This window comes from Bubalus bubalis, chromosome 8 (genome assembly GCF_019923935.1).
Source record: "Bubalus bubalis isolate 160015118507 breed Murrah chromosome 8, NDDB_SH_1, whole genome shotgun sequence".
NCBI classification, from domain to species: domain Eukaryota; kingdom Metazoa; phylum Chordata; class Mammalia; order Artiodactyla; family Bovidae; genus Bubalus; species Bubalus bubalis.
Genome location: NC_059164.1, coordinates 68,479,668 through 68,493,645, shown reverse-complemented (window position 1 = coordinate 68,493,645; position 13,978 = coordinate 68,479,668). Strand labels below are relative to the sequence as shown.

General features: G+C 56.3%; 2 protein-coding genes across 3 annotated transcripts; both read right to left on the bottom strand.

Annotated features, from left to right (window-relative positions):
* Window positions 1-593: 593 nt before the first annotated feature.
* On the bottom strand, window positions 594-4,396 carry HOXA9 (homeobox A9). 2 transcript variants are annotated; one of them, XM_006066074.3, is made up of 2 exons: window positions 3,076-4,396; window positions 594-2,000 (listed from the first exon to the last, which is right to left on the bottom strand). In XM_006066074.3, exons 1-2 carry the CDS (start codon window positions 3,653-3,655, stop codon window positions 1,762-1,764), a joined length of 819 nt encoding a protein of 272 aa, XP_006066136.1. In that variant the 5' UTR covers window positions 3,656-4,396; the 3' UTR covers window positions 594-1,761. The 2 variants fall into 2 exon arrangements, 1 of the variants encoding a protein (XP_006066136.1); XR_006552845.2 differs by having other exon boundaries at window positions 1,806-2,000; window positions 2,416-4,396.
* Window positions 4,397-8,789: 4,393 nt separating this feature from the next.
* HOXA10 (homeobox A10) lies at window positions 8,790-13,517 on the bottom strand. The gene is made up of 2 exons (XM_025291264.3): window positions 11,529-13,517; window positions 8,790-10,316 (listed from the first exon to the last, which is right to left on the bottom strand). The coding sequence occupies exons 1-2, from the start codon at window positions 12,493-12,495 to the stop codon at window positions 10,042-10,044; spliced, it is 1,242 nt and encodes a 413-aa protein (XP_025147049.1). The 5' UTR covers window positions 12,496-13,517; the 3' UTR covers window positions 8,790-10,041.
* Between the last annotated feature and the right edge of the window lie 461 nt (window positions 13,518-13,978).

The following is a 13,978-nucleotide window of genomic DNA, read 5'->3' as shown; positions in this document are numbered from 1 at the left end:
GCAGGATGCGGGGGGCGGGGTGCGGGGGCGCAGGCAAAATCCAGTCCCCTGGGAGCCGCCAACTGTCCGTGCCCGCGGCCACGTTGGGGCGACCGGGCTCCAGATTCCCTCCTGGTAGAGGCCTTAAGAGGCAGCTCTCGGTCCTGACACCGCCTTCCCAGCTCCCCCTACCCACCCCGCCAGGGAAGATCCAGGGCCCCCTCCAGTCGCGGTGGACCCGGGTTTTGGGGAATTCTTGGGGCGCCAAAACGAAAGAATGGCCATTCCCAGACGCTGGACAGCCGTAAGCGACCTCCCAGACCGGCCAACTTCTCTGAAGCCTCCCCGCAGTCCCGCAACCGGACACAAAGCCGGGAGCAGGGCCTCTCCGCCCCTTTTTGTCCACCCTTCCTCTGCTCGCTGCCTGCAGTCGCCAGGCAGCCGGCGGGGGAGGCAGAGCGGAGGGCCGCCTGGGTCTGGCTGCGGCAGGTTCATGCTCCCAAGCCAGAGACACAACTGAGCTCTGTCCTTCATTTCAGCCGGTCTGCCACCCCTCAGACTACCCAGGCTCCCCTGCCCTGGAGAAGAAGGTGCAAAGAGCTGACCCGCAAAAATTAGAAAAGAATCAATATATTTTATTGGCAAAAAGTTAAATATCATTTCAACACAACGATTTGGTCAGTAGGCCTTGAGGTAACTATTGCAAAATATACAGTGTGCGTTCAGCCTGATGGAAACCCCAGATTCATCAAGGATACAAATCTACAGTAGCCCAATGGCGGTTTCATAGTGTATAATTTATTATCAATAAAATTAACTCCATTACAATAAGCATTCATTTTTCCCCCAATTAAAATTAAACGAAAACCATAGGTAGTAACCATCTGCACATACGTAGTATAGCTCCAAATTTCCTCACTGTTTGGTGCAAAAACAACATTCAAGCCTGTTTACTTTTTCTTTAATATATGGATTATATACATACAATGGACAAGATAGGTCTAGAGAGCATGTAGAAACTAAAATGTCCGCTTTTCAAGAATGGAGAAAATCATGAATCTATGCATCCCGGAGAACGCTTTCTTTTTTTGTTTTAAACTTTTATGTCACTGGGAAATCCTTACAGCTAGTTTACAGTCAAAGGTTAACAGCCTAGTTACACAGAAGACATATTCCACTACAGAGCTATACTCTATGCAACTGCTTTCTCCCCTCATAAACAACCTGAGTTCAAATCGAATTCTAGCTTTCACAATCACAACGGGTGCGTCACCCATCACAGAAGTTTGAGTCACAAAACATAATTACCACAATAAAACACAGTATTCAAGTATCTGGGCAGATCGCTCTGCCGCACAAAGAGCAAATTAAATTACACACAGTCTAAAAACTATACAGCCCGCCGTCAATAGTTGTGCATTATAAAAAGGTAGTTTTTTTTTTTGTTTGTTTGTTTGAAGTCAGGAACAGGTAGATTTTTTTTTTAATATATACAAGCTAGCACATAGAGCCATCAGCGCTAATGCCCGCCTTTTTTTTTTTTTCTTTTTTTTTTAATCTTATAGAAAATGGAAAGCTTACAATACCTCCTCCATCAAAGTGGCAGGCCAAGGAACCAGCCTGAACAGGGTTTGCCTAGGACATGAGGCCTGGAGTTTTCAACCGCCTTGTTTAGGGTGGTGGAGGCTGGGGTGGGGTGGGGTTGGGTGGGGATAGGAGAAGAGGACAGGCAATTCTTTCTCTCTAGCTCACTCTCTCTTTTCTAAATGAACTCGAGTCGCATCACTCGTCTTTTGCTCGGTCCTTGTTGATTTTCTTCATTTTCATCCTGCGGTTCTGGAACCAGATCTTGACCTGCCTCTCCGTAAGGTTGAGCAGTCGGGCCACCTCGTACCTGCGGTCCCGGGTGAGATACATGTTGAACAGAAATTCCTTCTCTAGTTCCAGCGTTTGGTGTTTTGTATAGGGGCAGCGTTTCTTCCGCGTGGAGCGAGCATGGAGCCAGTTGGCAGCCGGGTTACCTGCAGGTGGGGGACAGAGAGGGGGGCGGATTTAGGAGGTGAATAAGCACACCCACCCCCCTCCGCTGGGGGCTAGGAAAACTCCTGGGGTCTTCAGCCAAAGTGCAGGACGCTGCTGAACTGGTTAGGGAAGGCAGCCGAGCCTCGGATACAATGGAACCCTGGCAGACAGACGCAGGGACGGTCACTTACAATTGCACGCCGGAAAACCTCGGCTCCCCCCACCCACCCCAGACCCTTCTTTCTCCTCCTCTGTCCTCTTTTCCCCTCCTCTGCTTCCTCCCACTCTCCACACGTTGTGTAAGAAGTGAAATTTACAAACAGATCTCTTGCCACACAGAGGAAACCACGCTGCCATGTGTTCCTTAGCAAGCTTAATATTCTATTCTCCTTCTCACTGACTCTTCCTTCCCACCTTTCCATCTACTCTCCCCATTCCTTATTTTGACCTCCCTGGAAGGCTGTGGGAGCTGGCCAGGCCGGTATGGCGCCCCTAGGCACCCCAAGGCCGTAGATCACTTCTCCAGTTTATTTGAATAATCTAGCACGGGGACCCTCGCGTCCCGGTCGCCTGCAGCCGCATCTTGGGCAGGGTTTACGCCGCCACTGGCTGAAGCAAGAAGTGGAGAGAATCGGCCGTCTTCCCCAGAGTCCCGGGTCAGGCTGCCCTGGCTGCAGTTGCTACCGCCGCTCCCGGACAATCTAGCCGCACAAAAGGCTTTCTCTGACGCGTCGCTTTCGAAGAATCTCGCCCAGAGTATCTCTGTCTTGGTCCCGGGCAAGCCAAGGAGAGGGTCACCAGGTCTCGGGTCGTCCCGCAGCGCCTGCCCCGCCCCCTCTCCAGGCAGCTGCCGCCTCCCCTCCCCCGAAGCCCGGCAGGCCGGCTTGTCACTGCTTTCTGGACTTGGGGGGCCCCATCCGAGGAGGCTTCCTAAACAGCAACTTCTGGCTCCCGGCCTTTGCTCAGGAGGCTCCCAGCGAAGGCGAAGGCAGGCTCCGGAGAAAGCTGGAGGGCCGGCAGATCCGGGTGGCCGGCGTGGAGGCGGTGGCCGGCCTGGAAGGAGGAGACACTTACTGGGATCGATGGGGGGCTTGTCTCCGCCGCTCTCATTCTCAGGATTGTTTTCGGAGAAGGCGCCTTCGCTGGGCTGTTTTTCTCTATCAACTGGAGGAGAACCACAAGCATAGTCAGTCAGGGACAAAGTGTGAGTGTCAAGCGTGGGACAGTCACCCCTTCTGGCCGACAGCGGTTCAGGTTTAATGCCATAAGGCCGGCTGGAGGGCAAGCCCGCGAAGGAGAGCGCGCCGGGCGTGGGCTCCAGCCAGGAGCGCATGTACCTGCCGTCCGGCGCCGCCGCCGCCACGGGCGCCTGGGGGTGCACGTAGGGGTGGTGGTGATGGTGGTGATACACGGCCGCGGGCACCGCGTTGGCGCCCGCCGCGTGCACCGGGTTCCACGAGGCGCCAAACACCGCCGCCTTGGACTGGAAGCTGCAAGGGCTGAAGTCGGCGTGCTCGGCCAGCGCCGCGGCCTGCCTGGGGGGCTGGCCCAAGGCTCCCGGCGCGTAGCGGCCCGCGCCCAGCTCATCCGCGGCATCAGCGCCCAGCAGGAATGAGTCCACGTAGTAGTTGCCAAGGGCCCCGGTGGTGGCCATCGCCGTGCCCCGCGCCCGGCCGGCCCGGCCCGACCCGCGGAAATTATGAAACTGCAGATTTCATGTAACAACTTGGTGGCACCGGGGGGGGGGGGAAGTACAGTCATCTAATAAGTTGCCGGCGCCCGCGCCCCCATTGGCCGCGCGCGTCACGTGTCCGCCCGGCAGAACAATAACGCGTAAATCACTCCGCACGCTATTAATGGCCCGGTGTTTTGCAGTCATAATTTTTATAGCAAAAGCCATATGTTTTTATGCAAAGGGATCGTGGCGCTCCGCGATCAGGTTTGTTTTAATTGTGGCCAACGAAGATTAAAAGATCAAATCTGGCCTGGCCTCTGTACTCCCTCCCCTCCCACCGCCACCACCAGACACACACTTCTTAAGCGGACTATTTTATATCACAATTAATCACGCCATCAGCAAGACGCGGGTCCCGCGCGCGAGTGCGGCCAGCAGAGCCCCTCACATAAAATTAGACAATAATTGAAGCCATAAAAAGGCAGCCAAATCGCATTCTCGCTCTACTGTATTTAAATCTATATTTATGATATTTCATAAGGAGTTATTGTTCAGAAGCCACACAGGCTGGTGGGAAGTTGGGAACGACCAACAGATTCGTTTGCCTCCTCGTGACTCGCAGCTGTAAAAATTTACGAGGACTTGGAAAGGTTAAATTAGACTGTTGTGTTTGGTTGGCGAGCTCCCTGTAAATAATCCTTGCGATCCCTAGAGATGAGAGTTTACCCGGGGCTGGTCGAGAAAAGTCAAATTCAACGCAGTATCCGTCCCAGACTGAGCCGCCACCACCACCTCTGCCGGAGCGCGCTGGACAGAGACAGGCCACAGAGAAGGCAGCACCAATTGTGAACTCCCCTCCGGCATCTGCCGGACTGGAGCGCAGGGCGCCCGGGCAGCTCCCAAAATCGCCGCTGAGCCTCCAGCGAGGGCCCCACCGAGGAGCGGCCAGGGAGAGAGTGGCCAGTCTTCCCTGGGGCCACGGATTTGAGGACCTGATTGTGCCGCGCGCTCGGCTCCATCTCCGCGTACACGCACGACCAGCGCGCCCAGCTCGCGGTCCGCCGGAATCACTATCCACACCCCGGGCGGACCCAACAGGCGTCCCAGCCGTGTGTTCCGACCTTGGAGGCCCTAACGCTGAGCTCGGCAAGCCTCGTCACATTCCCTGAACCCGAACTGCGAAAAAACACGAGGCAGGATCAATGAAAGGCGAGTTTGCTGGCGAAAGAGCAGCTCCGCCTAAGAGACCCCTTGGCTCTAGTAGCTGGGAAGCCGGCACCGGAGCGGTTAGCCTCTGGGCCCCCCGTATGAGTCCTTCTGGGCTCCTTCCTTTCTGACCACTATCCCGGACCCGCCTAGGTTACCCACCCGACCCTCGGCTCGGCAGTTACAAGGCCTAAAACTCGGGGCTGCAGATCAAGTCCAGGGCTAGAAATTAAAACAGGGAGGGGCACAGGGCATTGACTTTTAATCCTGTTTCTTAGCTTGGCCAAATTGAGGAAGGTATTTCTTACTCCTTAGAGTCTTTCAGAGGTAAAAGACCTCGGCCTGTATGTTAATTGGGGAAAAAATCAAAACAAAACCTACCCCTAATCCGAACAGAAAGAGGCGACTCCTAAAAGGGGGTAATTAAATTCACGTGTGAACATTGTGCCTGCAAGAGTGTGTTTCTCATTAGCCCTCTTCCCTGGCGGCGAGGGCAGGCGGGCGGCATCGGTCGCTTCCATCTTCTGTTTTTCCTTCATCCTCCTAACAGTTCCAGTAACACCCCAAACCCTGATACATCCCTGTCCCAGTAGAAAACCCGCAAATGCCAGGCTCTCCCAGAGAAAGAGGCTGCGGAGCCGCGCAGAGAGGCACCGGGTGCCCCTTCCTCTGCTCGCGCCGGAAGAGGGAAGTGGCCGACACAATGAACTCCGACGTGGCCAGTCCAGGCCGCCTCAGCCCCCTCCTCCCTAATATTTTCCTTTCCTTGTAAATTCCTCCGCCGTATCCCCACCCCCACCGCAGCCCAGGGTGTCCTAAATATCGACCCCTTAGATTTTCATTAAGAAAAATTAACTCTGGGGGAAACCTTCACTCCTAATTATAATTGTCTGCAAACAGGCTGGACACGCCTGGTTGCCTTTTCCTTTTTTTTTTTTTTTTTTGGTAACCAGAGAAGACACCAATTATTGTTAGTAAGGTTTAAAATAAAACAGGCTATGTTTCTTTAAATAACCTTAGACTTTCCAAATAGAATGGCTTCTAAATAATTATCCGGCGTTGAGAATTAAGCAGTCCTTACTCGTGCCAGGAAAAGGGGGAAATCACAAAACTAAATATTATTCCTATTTAGCCCACAGGTTTGGAGAGAGAATATTCAGGCTTTTGTGTTTGCTTTTATTTTGGAGGTGAAAGAGGTGCATAAAGAAACACTAAATGGGTGTAATTACAAACTGCCTTTTCTAGCCTGAGAGTTCAAAAACCTTGGCCTCCAAAACGAATCCACTACTCAAGTCCTGAGAGGCAGAGAGGAATTGAGGAGAATGCCCTGTGACAGCCTCTCCGATAACAGGAGGGCAAGCTGGGCAGTGAAAATAGTTTCTGAGCCGCTGGAGCTGGGAAGGGAAGCCCCTTTCGTGCGCTTGAGCCTGAAGGCCCGTAGGCGTGTTGGATTCCCAGGGGTGGAAATTGTTTTCAGTGCCCGGTAATGAGAATGGCCCCACTGGCTTCAAACCGTGGCCTACAACTTGGAACGCCGACTCAGTGTCTAGAATTTAGGCCTCCTTTCCCCTATTATTTGAAACACACTGGCACTGGAATGGTTCCCTTCTCTAGTACTGTCCCCACAAGGATGTCATATCTAACATCTTCTGACCCTGATAGAAGCTACTGGCAAGCAAACAGCCAATCTTTGCCCTAGCGGGGCTCACTTATCGCGATTAAAGCCGGAGCCTGGACCAGCAGGCCGGGAAAGCAGAGGAAGCTTTGTGGCAGTTCCCTGCGTGTTGTTCCACCGAGCCTGGCTGAGCCCAGGACTCAGCCTCATCTCCCCAGTGAAGTCAGCGGAGGCCTCCTTGCCCTCGGAATGGGCACACAAAAACGACGTGAATTCCCCCCCAATCAGATCGCCTAGGCTGCCGTTCAGGACCCGCGGAGTAGGAACGCCAGGCCGCCGCCATCCGGTCGTGATCATAACCGAGGCCTTGCCTGGGCCACGGCACACCAGGCCGAGATCCACAGCCCTAGACAGCCGCGCCCCTCCAGCTCTTCCTCAGCAGATTCCCACCTCTGCTTGAACGCGCATGGAAAAATAAGACACCCCTCACCCCGCTCTCCCCAAACAAGCCCTGTATCTCTCCCCCGGGTTCCTCCCAAAGGAATAGTTGGGGAGGAGACAGAAAGAAAGAAAACGGGACACAGACTGAAGGTGAAAGAAAAAAGGAAGGAGTAAACAAGAAAAAAGAGGAAGGAAGGAGGGAAGGGAAGAAAGAAGAAAGAGTCAAAGGCAACTCTTGGGAGTAGACAGAGGTTTACAGAGAGAAGGGTAAGTGACAAGGCCAGTGTCCCAGCCCCTGTCAGCCCTGTCCGCTTCCTAGTTTAGGCTGAATCTCCACTGGCAAAACGATCTTTCCTCATCTGGTGCCCCGGATTGGGCTGGAGGTGCCCCGGCCTTGCAGGAGAATGGCAGAGTTCCTGGCCAGGCGCAGGCCGGGAGCAGGAGAGGCCCAGGACAGAGGCGTGCGCCCCTGACCTTGAATGGCCCGGGGCTCAGAATTCCTACCACGCCCCTGGCATCCGCGAAGGAGCAGGTAACCTGACTGTACCTGCTCCAGGCCAGGTAGGGGGGTGGAAGGGGGGATGAGGCCGGCAGCCTGGCAGAGCGTTGAGGAGGCAGGGTCCAGGCTCCTGTGCGGGATAAGCCGAGGTTGCCACCGCAGGCCTGGCACGACCAGGGGTTGGATGCCCCTCCCGGCCCGGCCCGGCCTCCGCGCGCACAGGTACCTGGAGACGATTTCAACTGAAGTAATGAAGGCAGTGTCGTGCTGTCGAGAGAAAGGTGGATCCCAACAACAGGAAACTACCTAAATCACCGACCAGTTCTGTTGCTGCCCGCTTGGCGCTGCCTCGCCCGCCGCCGCCGCCGCCGTTACTGCCGCCGCCACCACCGCCGCCAAGTGAGAACCCTGCGATCGCGCCTGGCCCCTCGCCAACCTGCGCCCGCCGCTGCCGCTGAGGCATCGCGGAGGAAGAAGCCACCGGCCCGGGTAAGGTAAACCTGGGAGAAGGAAGGTAAAGGAGAGAGGAAAATGCAAGGAGGAGAGAAAGCCAGAAGAGAGGAGGGAAAGAGCAGCGTGCGCGCTTGTTTCCCAAATCTTGCAGCTCAGCGAGCCAGCGCGGCGCCGAGCGGCGGCAGCCCAGGGCGATTCGCATGCGCCAGGGACAGCTCGGAGCCCGGCTCCCTGTCTGGCCTCGGCCTCCCGCGCTCGCTCCCCGCCACTCGCTCTCCCCCTCTTTCCCTCCCCGCCAGCCAGCAAGCCGGGGCGCGCGCTCCCGCGCCCCCTCCCCCCTGCTGTCGCGCCCCCCCCCACCCCGCCTCCCGCGAGCAGGAAACGCGTGGCCCCGCCGAGGGCGACCAGGTGGGGGAGGCCGTGCTGGGGGCGGGAGGACCCGTGCAGCCCCGCCGCGGTCTACCTAACTGCTGCCGCGGACGCTAGTGACCCGCTGTGGGCCCATCCTGCTCCCCGGAATCCTAGGCTGGGGGTCATCGAGGACCAAGAGACCCACGAAATAAGAGACCCAGCCTCTGCGAACCTCCCAGGGGGCTCCCGAAACAAATCCTGTTTGGCTTCCTCTGTCTATGCAGCTCCCCTCTCAACTGAAACCACTGGTCCAAGACAGCCACAATCCAGATATACTAGCAAGTCATAAAACTGAACAAAAGCCGACAAACCTTACGGCACCAGGGCTATAGGGCCCAGACAAATTACGACCGTCTAGGTAATATTTAAATAGATGCCTAAAGTAATTGCAGAGGGCGCGGGCTAGTCCTCCTGTTGTAAAAGCGGTGGACGGGATAAAGTGGAAGGTGAAGATAAGAAGTCAAAAAAAAGAGGTAAAATTAAAAAGCTTCATTCCACAGCTTTTATTCTTCTATAAGAACATAAACATCATCTTTTTTTCCACGCACAGCAGCATTACAATATTAATTTATTCTGATTTAAGATTAGAAGTAAATAGAACTAGAACTAACATTTATAATAATGATAGAATGCATTTGCATAAAACAAGATTGGCAATTTTTCATAATAATAGACATTTATACAGATTTGTATTTTATAGTTTTTTCTTTTTCTGCACCTACAGGTTTGACCCTTTTATGCATGTAACTTCACAGTATAAAGGAAACCCAGCAATGTCTCCCTTCTCTAGTCTATTCCGCTTGCTCCAGCCCTCCTTGGCTTCTGTGAATTTTGGAAAGAAAAGGGGGGGGGGAAGGGGGGGAACCTCTGCAGACTAGGGAGAATTGTGGTGTGCTTGTCTTATGTTACCAGTGGTAACAATTATTTAATGACAAAAAATGCACTAAATCTGCATGTATAAACAAAACTACATTCTATTATTTATCTACAGCCAGAAATTCAAAGTAACTGAAATAATTTAGTCCCAGAATGCAAGACCTTACACAAACTGGAAGAGACGTTTCCTTCTCCTGGTCATTTCTTCTTCTTTTAAAGCTGAGCTATCTTACAGGGGAAGGAAAAATGAATCTTTCAGACTTTCTCAATTTTACCAATCAGCCAAAGTCAACCCTTTTGCCAACCTGCATGTACATTTCTGCAAGCCCTACTCTTTGCCAAGGAAAAAAGAGAAAAGAAACCCAGGGGCCTGTGCCCCCTGATTAAACACAGCCCTGCACTCCAGGCAGGCAAGCCCGGTGGCGGCTCCTTGCACCATTGACCTCAGGCCAGACACCTCAGCTGCCTACAATGGGACCTCCGCCTTCCGGCTAGGTTGCTGGCCCCGCAGGAAACCAGCTGCACCCGGAGGACAGAGGCCATTTCAAGCAGTGGAACCCCGAGGCAGCAAACCATCCCAGTCACCACTTGACACTTAGGACAGCATCTCTCTATAGAATTTTAGCGCGATATGGCTTTTTCCCCCAGAAAACAACAAATAAACCAGCACCAAGCAAACAGACAAAGAAACAAAAAGTCAGAACAAACCAGCCCTGCACAGATGTAACGGCCAGCGAGATGGCGAGTGTGGGAGGGAAGAATGGGGGGCTCCCGCACAGGTGCGAGTTCCTGGGCAGAGCCGAAGACAAGAGGGAGGAGAACGGTTCTCTGGGCGCAAAATGAACCACATTGCCTGGAGCTTCATCAGGAAAAATTAAAGTTGGCTGTGAGCTCCCGGATCCGATTTTCTCGGTTCATTTTCTTCAGTTTCATTCTGCGGTTCTGAAACCAGATTTTAACTTGTCTGTCCGTGAGGTGGACGCTGCGGCTGATCTCTAGGCGCCGCTCTCGAGTAAGGTACATGTTGAACAGAAACTCCTTCTCCAGCTCCAGCGTCTGGTGCTTGGTGTAGGGGCAGCGCTTCTTCCGGCCGCTCTTTGCAGTGAGCCAGTTGGCTGCGTTTTCGCCTTTGGAATTGCCTGGCATTTGAGAGAAAAAAGAGGGGCAGGTTAAATCGAGGCCATGTGGGCTGCACGCAGGCGGGAATTCGGGTCCTTTCTACAGTACGAGGGATGCCCTAAGTCACCCAGAGAGAGTTATCCCTCCGCCCTCCGCCCCTTTTAGTTTGCCCAGGGAGAGCAGTTCCTCCAAAAGTCATGTGTAAAATCGAGTGGGCCTCCCATCTACACCTACTCTTTTACATTTTCCTCCACTTTTCCCCCCAAACACCTGTTTTAGCACAAAGCTGCCATGCGCTTGCAGAAGGAACGGACTGGGAGGGCAGGCTGTATATCTTGAACTTAACGCCTTTTTTTTGCCTCTCGCCCCAAGGCAGACAAGCATTTCCTGCAACCCCCAGGCTGGGAGGACAGGGGTGCTCACTTGGAAGGTGGGGGGGGGGGGGGACAGGCAACGTGGCTGTGTCTCACTCCAGCCCCGTGGTTACCCAAGGCCTGTTGAGGAGAGGGAGAAGGGCATAGCTGGGAGCTAGAAAAGGCACAAAAACTGATTGGGGTCAAGGGCCCTCCCTCACGTCTCTCGAGGAGCCAGGGACGTGCAGTCTGGGCAGTTTCGAGTTCCAGGGGAAGCGAAATGACCCCTCTCTGACTCTCAGATCAGGGCCCAGGCGTCCGGGACGGATCTGCCTTTTCTTCTCCCCGCAACGAGGATTCCCGCCCCTCAAGCAAGTTTGAAAAAAGCAAGGGGGATCGTAAACTCGAACTTCGCCGGTTAATGGGCTTATTTATTGGTGCTGGCGGCTGCTTATTTTGGATGCCTTACAAACATCCGCGCTATCTGCGGGCGAGCCACTTTCCCTCCCTCCCCCTCCCCCCCGCGTGGGCCGCGCCTCGCAGGCTGGGCCCAGACTCGGTTTTGGGTGCTCTGGGGCACGGAGAAGGGCATGCACAAGAGGGGAGTTGCTCGCCGGTGTCCTCGGCTCCAGTCGGAGTGAGGGGAGGCGAGAGCAGAGAACGTCGCGGTGTGGGGCGCTAAGCCGGGACATGAATTTTTTACTGAGTCCCCACGCCCAAATATTAAAAAAGCAAGTTCACAAGGTCAGCCTGCCTGCAGCTCGGGCCAAGGCCGGCCGGCTGCTGTGCGGACTCCTGGCTCTCTGCTCCTTCCCTTCTCTGGGTCTGCCTGTCTGCCAGCCCGCCTGACTGCGGAGCCCTTCAGCGCGCCCTGCTTACCCAGGGAGTCCTTCTCGGGCGAGGCTTTGCTGCTCTCGGAAGGGGCCGGGGAGAGCTCCTCCGCGGCCGAGGACGACGCGTGCGCCTCCTCGTCGCCCTGCGAGCCCCCGCCGCCGCCGCCACCGCAAGCCAGCGTGGGGGGCGGCGGCGAATCGAGGGCTCGCTCCTTCCGGGCTGCATCCACCGAACTGGAGGCGAGCGCGGGTGGCGGGTCGAAGCCGCGCCCCGGGGGCTGAGCGGGGAACGGGCCGGCGCCGAGCTGCGGCGCGCCGCCACCGCCGCCGCCGTAGCCCTTGGTGGTGCCATAGGCCTGAGAGAGGCGGAAGTAGCCGGGCACTGGCACCCCGCTGGAGGTACCCAGGGTGCAGCCGTCGGGCGGCGGGCCCCGCGGGAAGGGGGCCAGCTCGGCAGCGGCGGACGAGCCTTTGGGGCATTTGTCAGCCGAGTCGTAGAGGCAGTAGGAGCTCTCCTCTTTGATGTTCTGCGCGAAAGAGCACGAGGTGGCCTGCGGCGGGGGCTGGGGTGGTTGCGGTGGGGGCGGCGGCTGGGGCTGCTGCGGCGGCGGCGGCCCTTCGGGCTGCTCCATACGGCACGACCGGGGCGCTTCCAGCCACAGGTCTATAGGCGCCGGCGCGTAGCCGTGCGCCCCGGGACCCAGGCCCCCGCTGCCACCACCGCCGCCCGGCGACGCCGCCTCATTGCGCTTGCCTCCCAGAGCCGGGAAGATCCCGCAGCTCTGCAGCCCATAGGGCAGGTCGGCGGCGGACGGCAGGTAGACCCCGCCGTGGGTGTAGTAGCTGCCGCCGCCGCCGCCGCCCCCAGCGCCGCTGCCACCACCGCCAGCCTCGCCTCTGCCGGAGCTGATGAGCGAGTCGACCAAAAAAGAGTTCGCGGCGGGGCTCTCCGAGCATGACATTGTTGTGGGATAATTTGGCGAAGGGAGCAGATAGCCCTTTCTGGCTGACATTTCTTGTGCAAAACATGCTGAATACGATTAGCAATCCCCCCGCACCGCGGCGGGCGTCCGCAGCCAATCCTGAGCCAGAGTTTCCGCGCGACCACTCCCAGTTTGGTTTCGTAGGCGCGGGGCCGCTCTCCGAGGGCGCCCTCCGAGCCCGCGATTGATATAAATATGTAATCTGTATTGATGGGCCGCAAGACGCACACCCGATACCTCAACCCAAAGGCCAGAAGCGACGGGGGCTGCCCCAACGTGGCTGGTGGGGGGCCTTGCCCCTGGGCTCGCTCCGCCCATGCCCGGTCGCGCGCCCTCCTTTGGGGTCTGTTTGAAGGGCCCCTGGGCCCCATGCAGTTAACAAGTGGGGTGTTTATGGTGCGCACCCCGGCCCTCTTTGGGGGCTCCCTGTTTTAATTTTTCGAATCAGCCACCAGACTTGGGTGCACTCTTAAAATACTAAGCGGGGGAGGCCTCAGTGCCTCAAGTTCTTCCCATTCAGCCCCAGACCCGGAGCTCTATCCCAAGGTGGGGACCTAGTCCTAAAATCACCAGGATTTTCAGAGTTTCCGAAATCCAGAGGAGATTGGAAGCTGGCAATCACCACTTCTTTCTAGCATCCCTCACCGAACTTTCCCCAAAATGCAGTGCCCTGGCCTCTCAGCCCCAAACCCTCCACTCCTCCTCTGCCAGTGGGTTGATCCAGTTAGGATCTTTGCCCATGGTGTGCTCACCTGGCTTGCCTTCTCTGCAGCTCCTGTTGGTGAACCTTGGTGGGCTGGCATCAGTGGGGGGGAGGGGGGGATTGAGGCGACTGACAGCTTTGGCTGAAAGACTTCCCCACCCTTACTCCAAGGCCAGAGCCAGGTCCAGGCACCCCACAGCCACATCACCCTTGCAGCCTCCAAGCTCAAACGCCTTTGGGGGGAAGTGAAAGAAGTGTTGATCTTGAGGGTCTTTGGCTTACCCAGAGGGGAAGACCTGGAGGGGGAAACTTGGGAGGGGTAGGCCAACGAACACCTCTGCCACCCAATTCTCGAATTCTCCCTTTAGCCTTGGCATTCGCAGCGGAGGCTACAAGAACCAGTGTCACCACACTCCTGCCTCTGTCCCCTCCCCTCCTCCCCCCTCCCCTCCAAACCCACGGATGGGGCAGCCCTCACTCCCGTGGTGTGAGCATTTTAACGAGGCCCGCGGTGAGGAAATCCGTTCCCTGTGGGGCCTGGCTGGGCTTGTGGCCCAGTTATAGGCGCGTTCAGAGGCCAGGCCCTTTGCTCAACAGACACCCAGGCCTTCTCCTTCCCTGGTCGTAGGGACCGCGCTCTTGATGAACTGGAAACGGCCGGCCTAGGGTGCTACCTCCCAAGTGTGGGCCTCATACATGTCTCAGGAAACGCGACCTTTTCCGGCCGGATCCAGGGAGCCCAGGCGGTCGCTGCCTTGTCCCGGGCCTGAGGGCTAGGGCTAGAGCTCTCCAGGATGCCCCAGGCCTGCC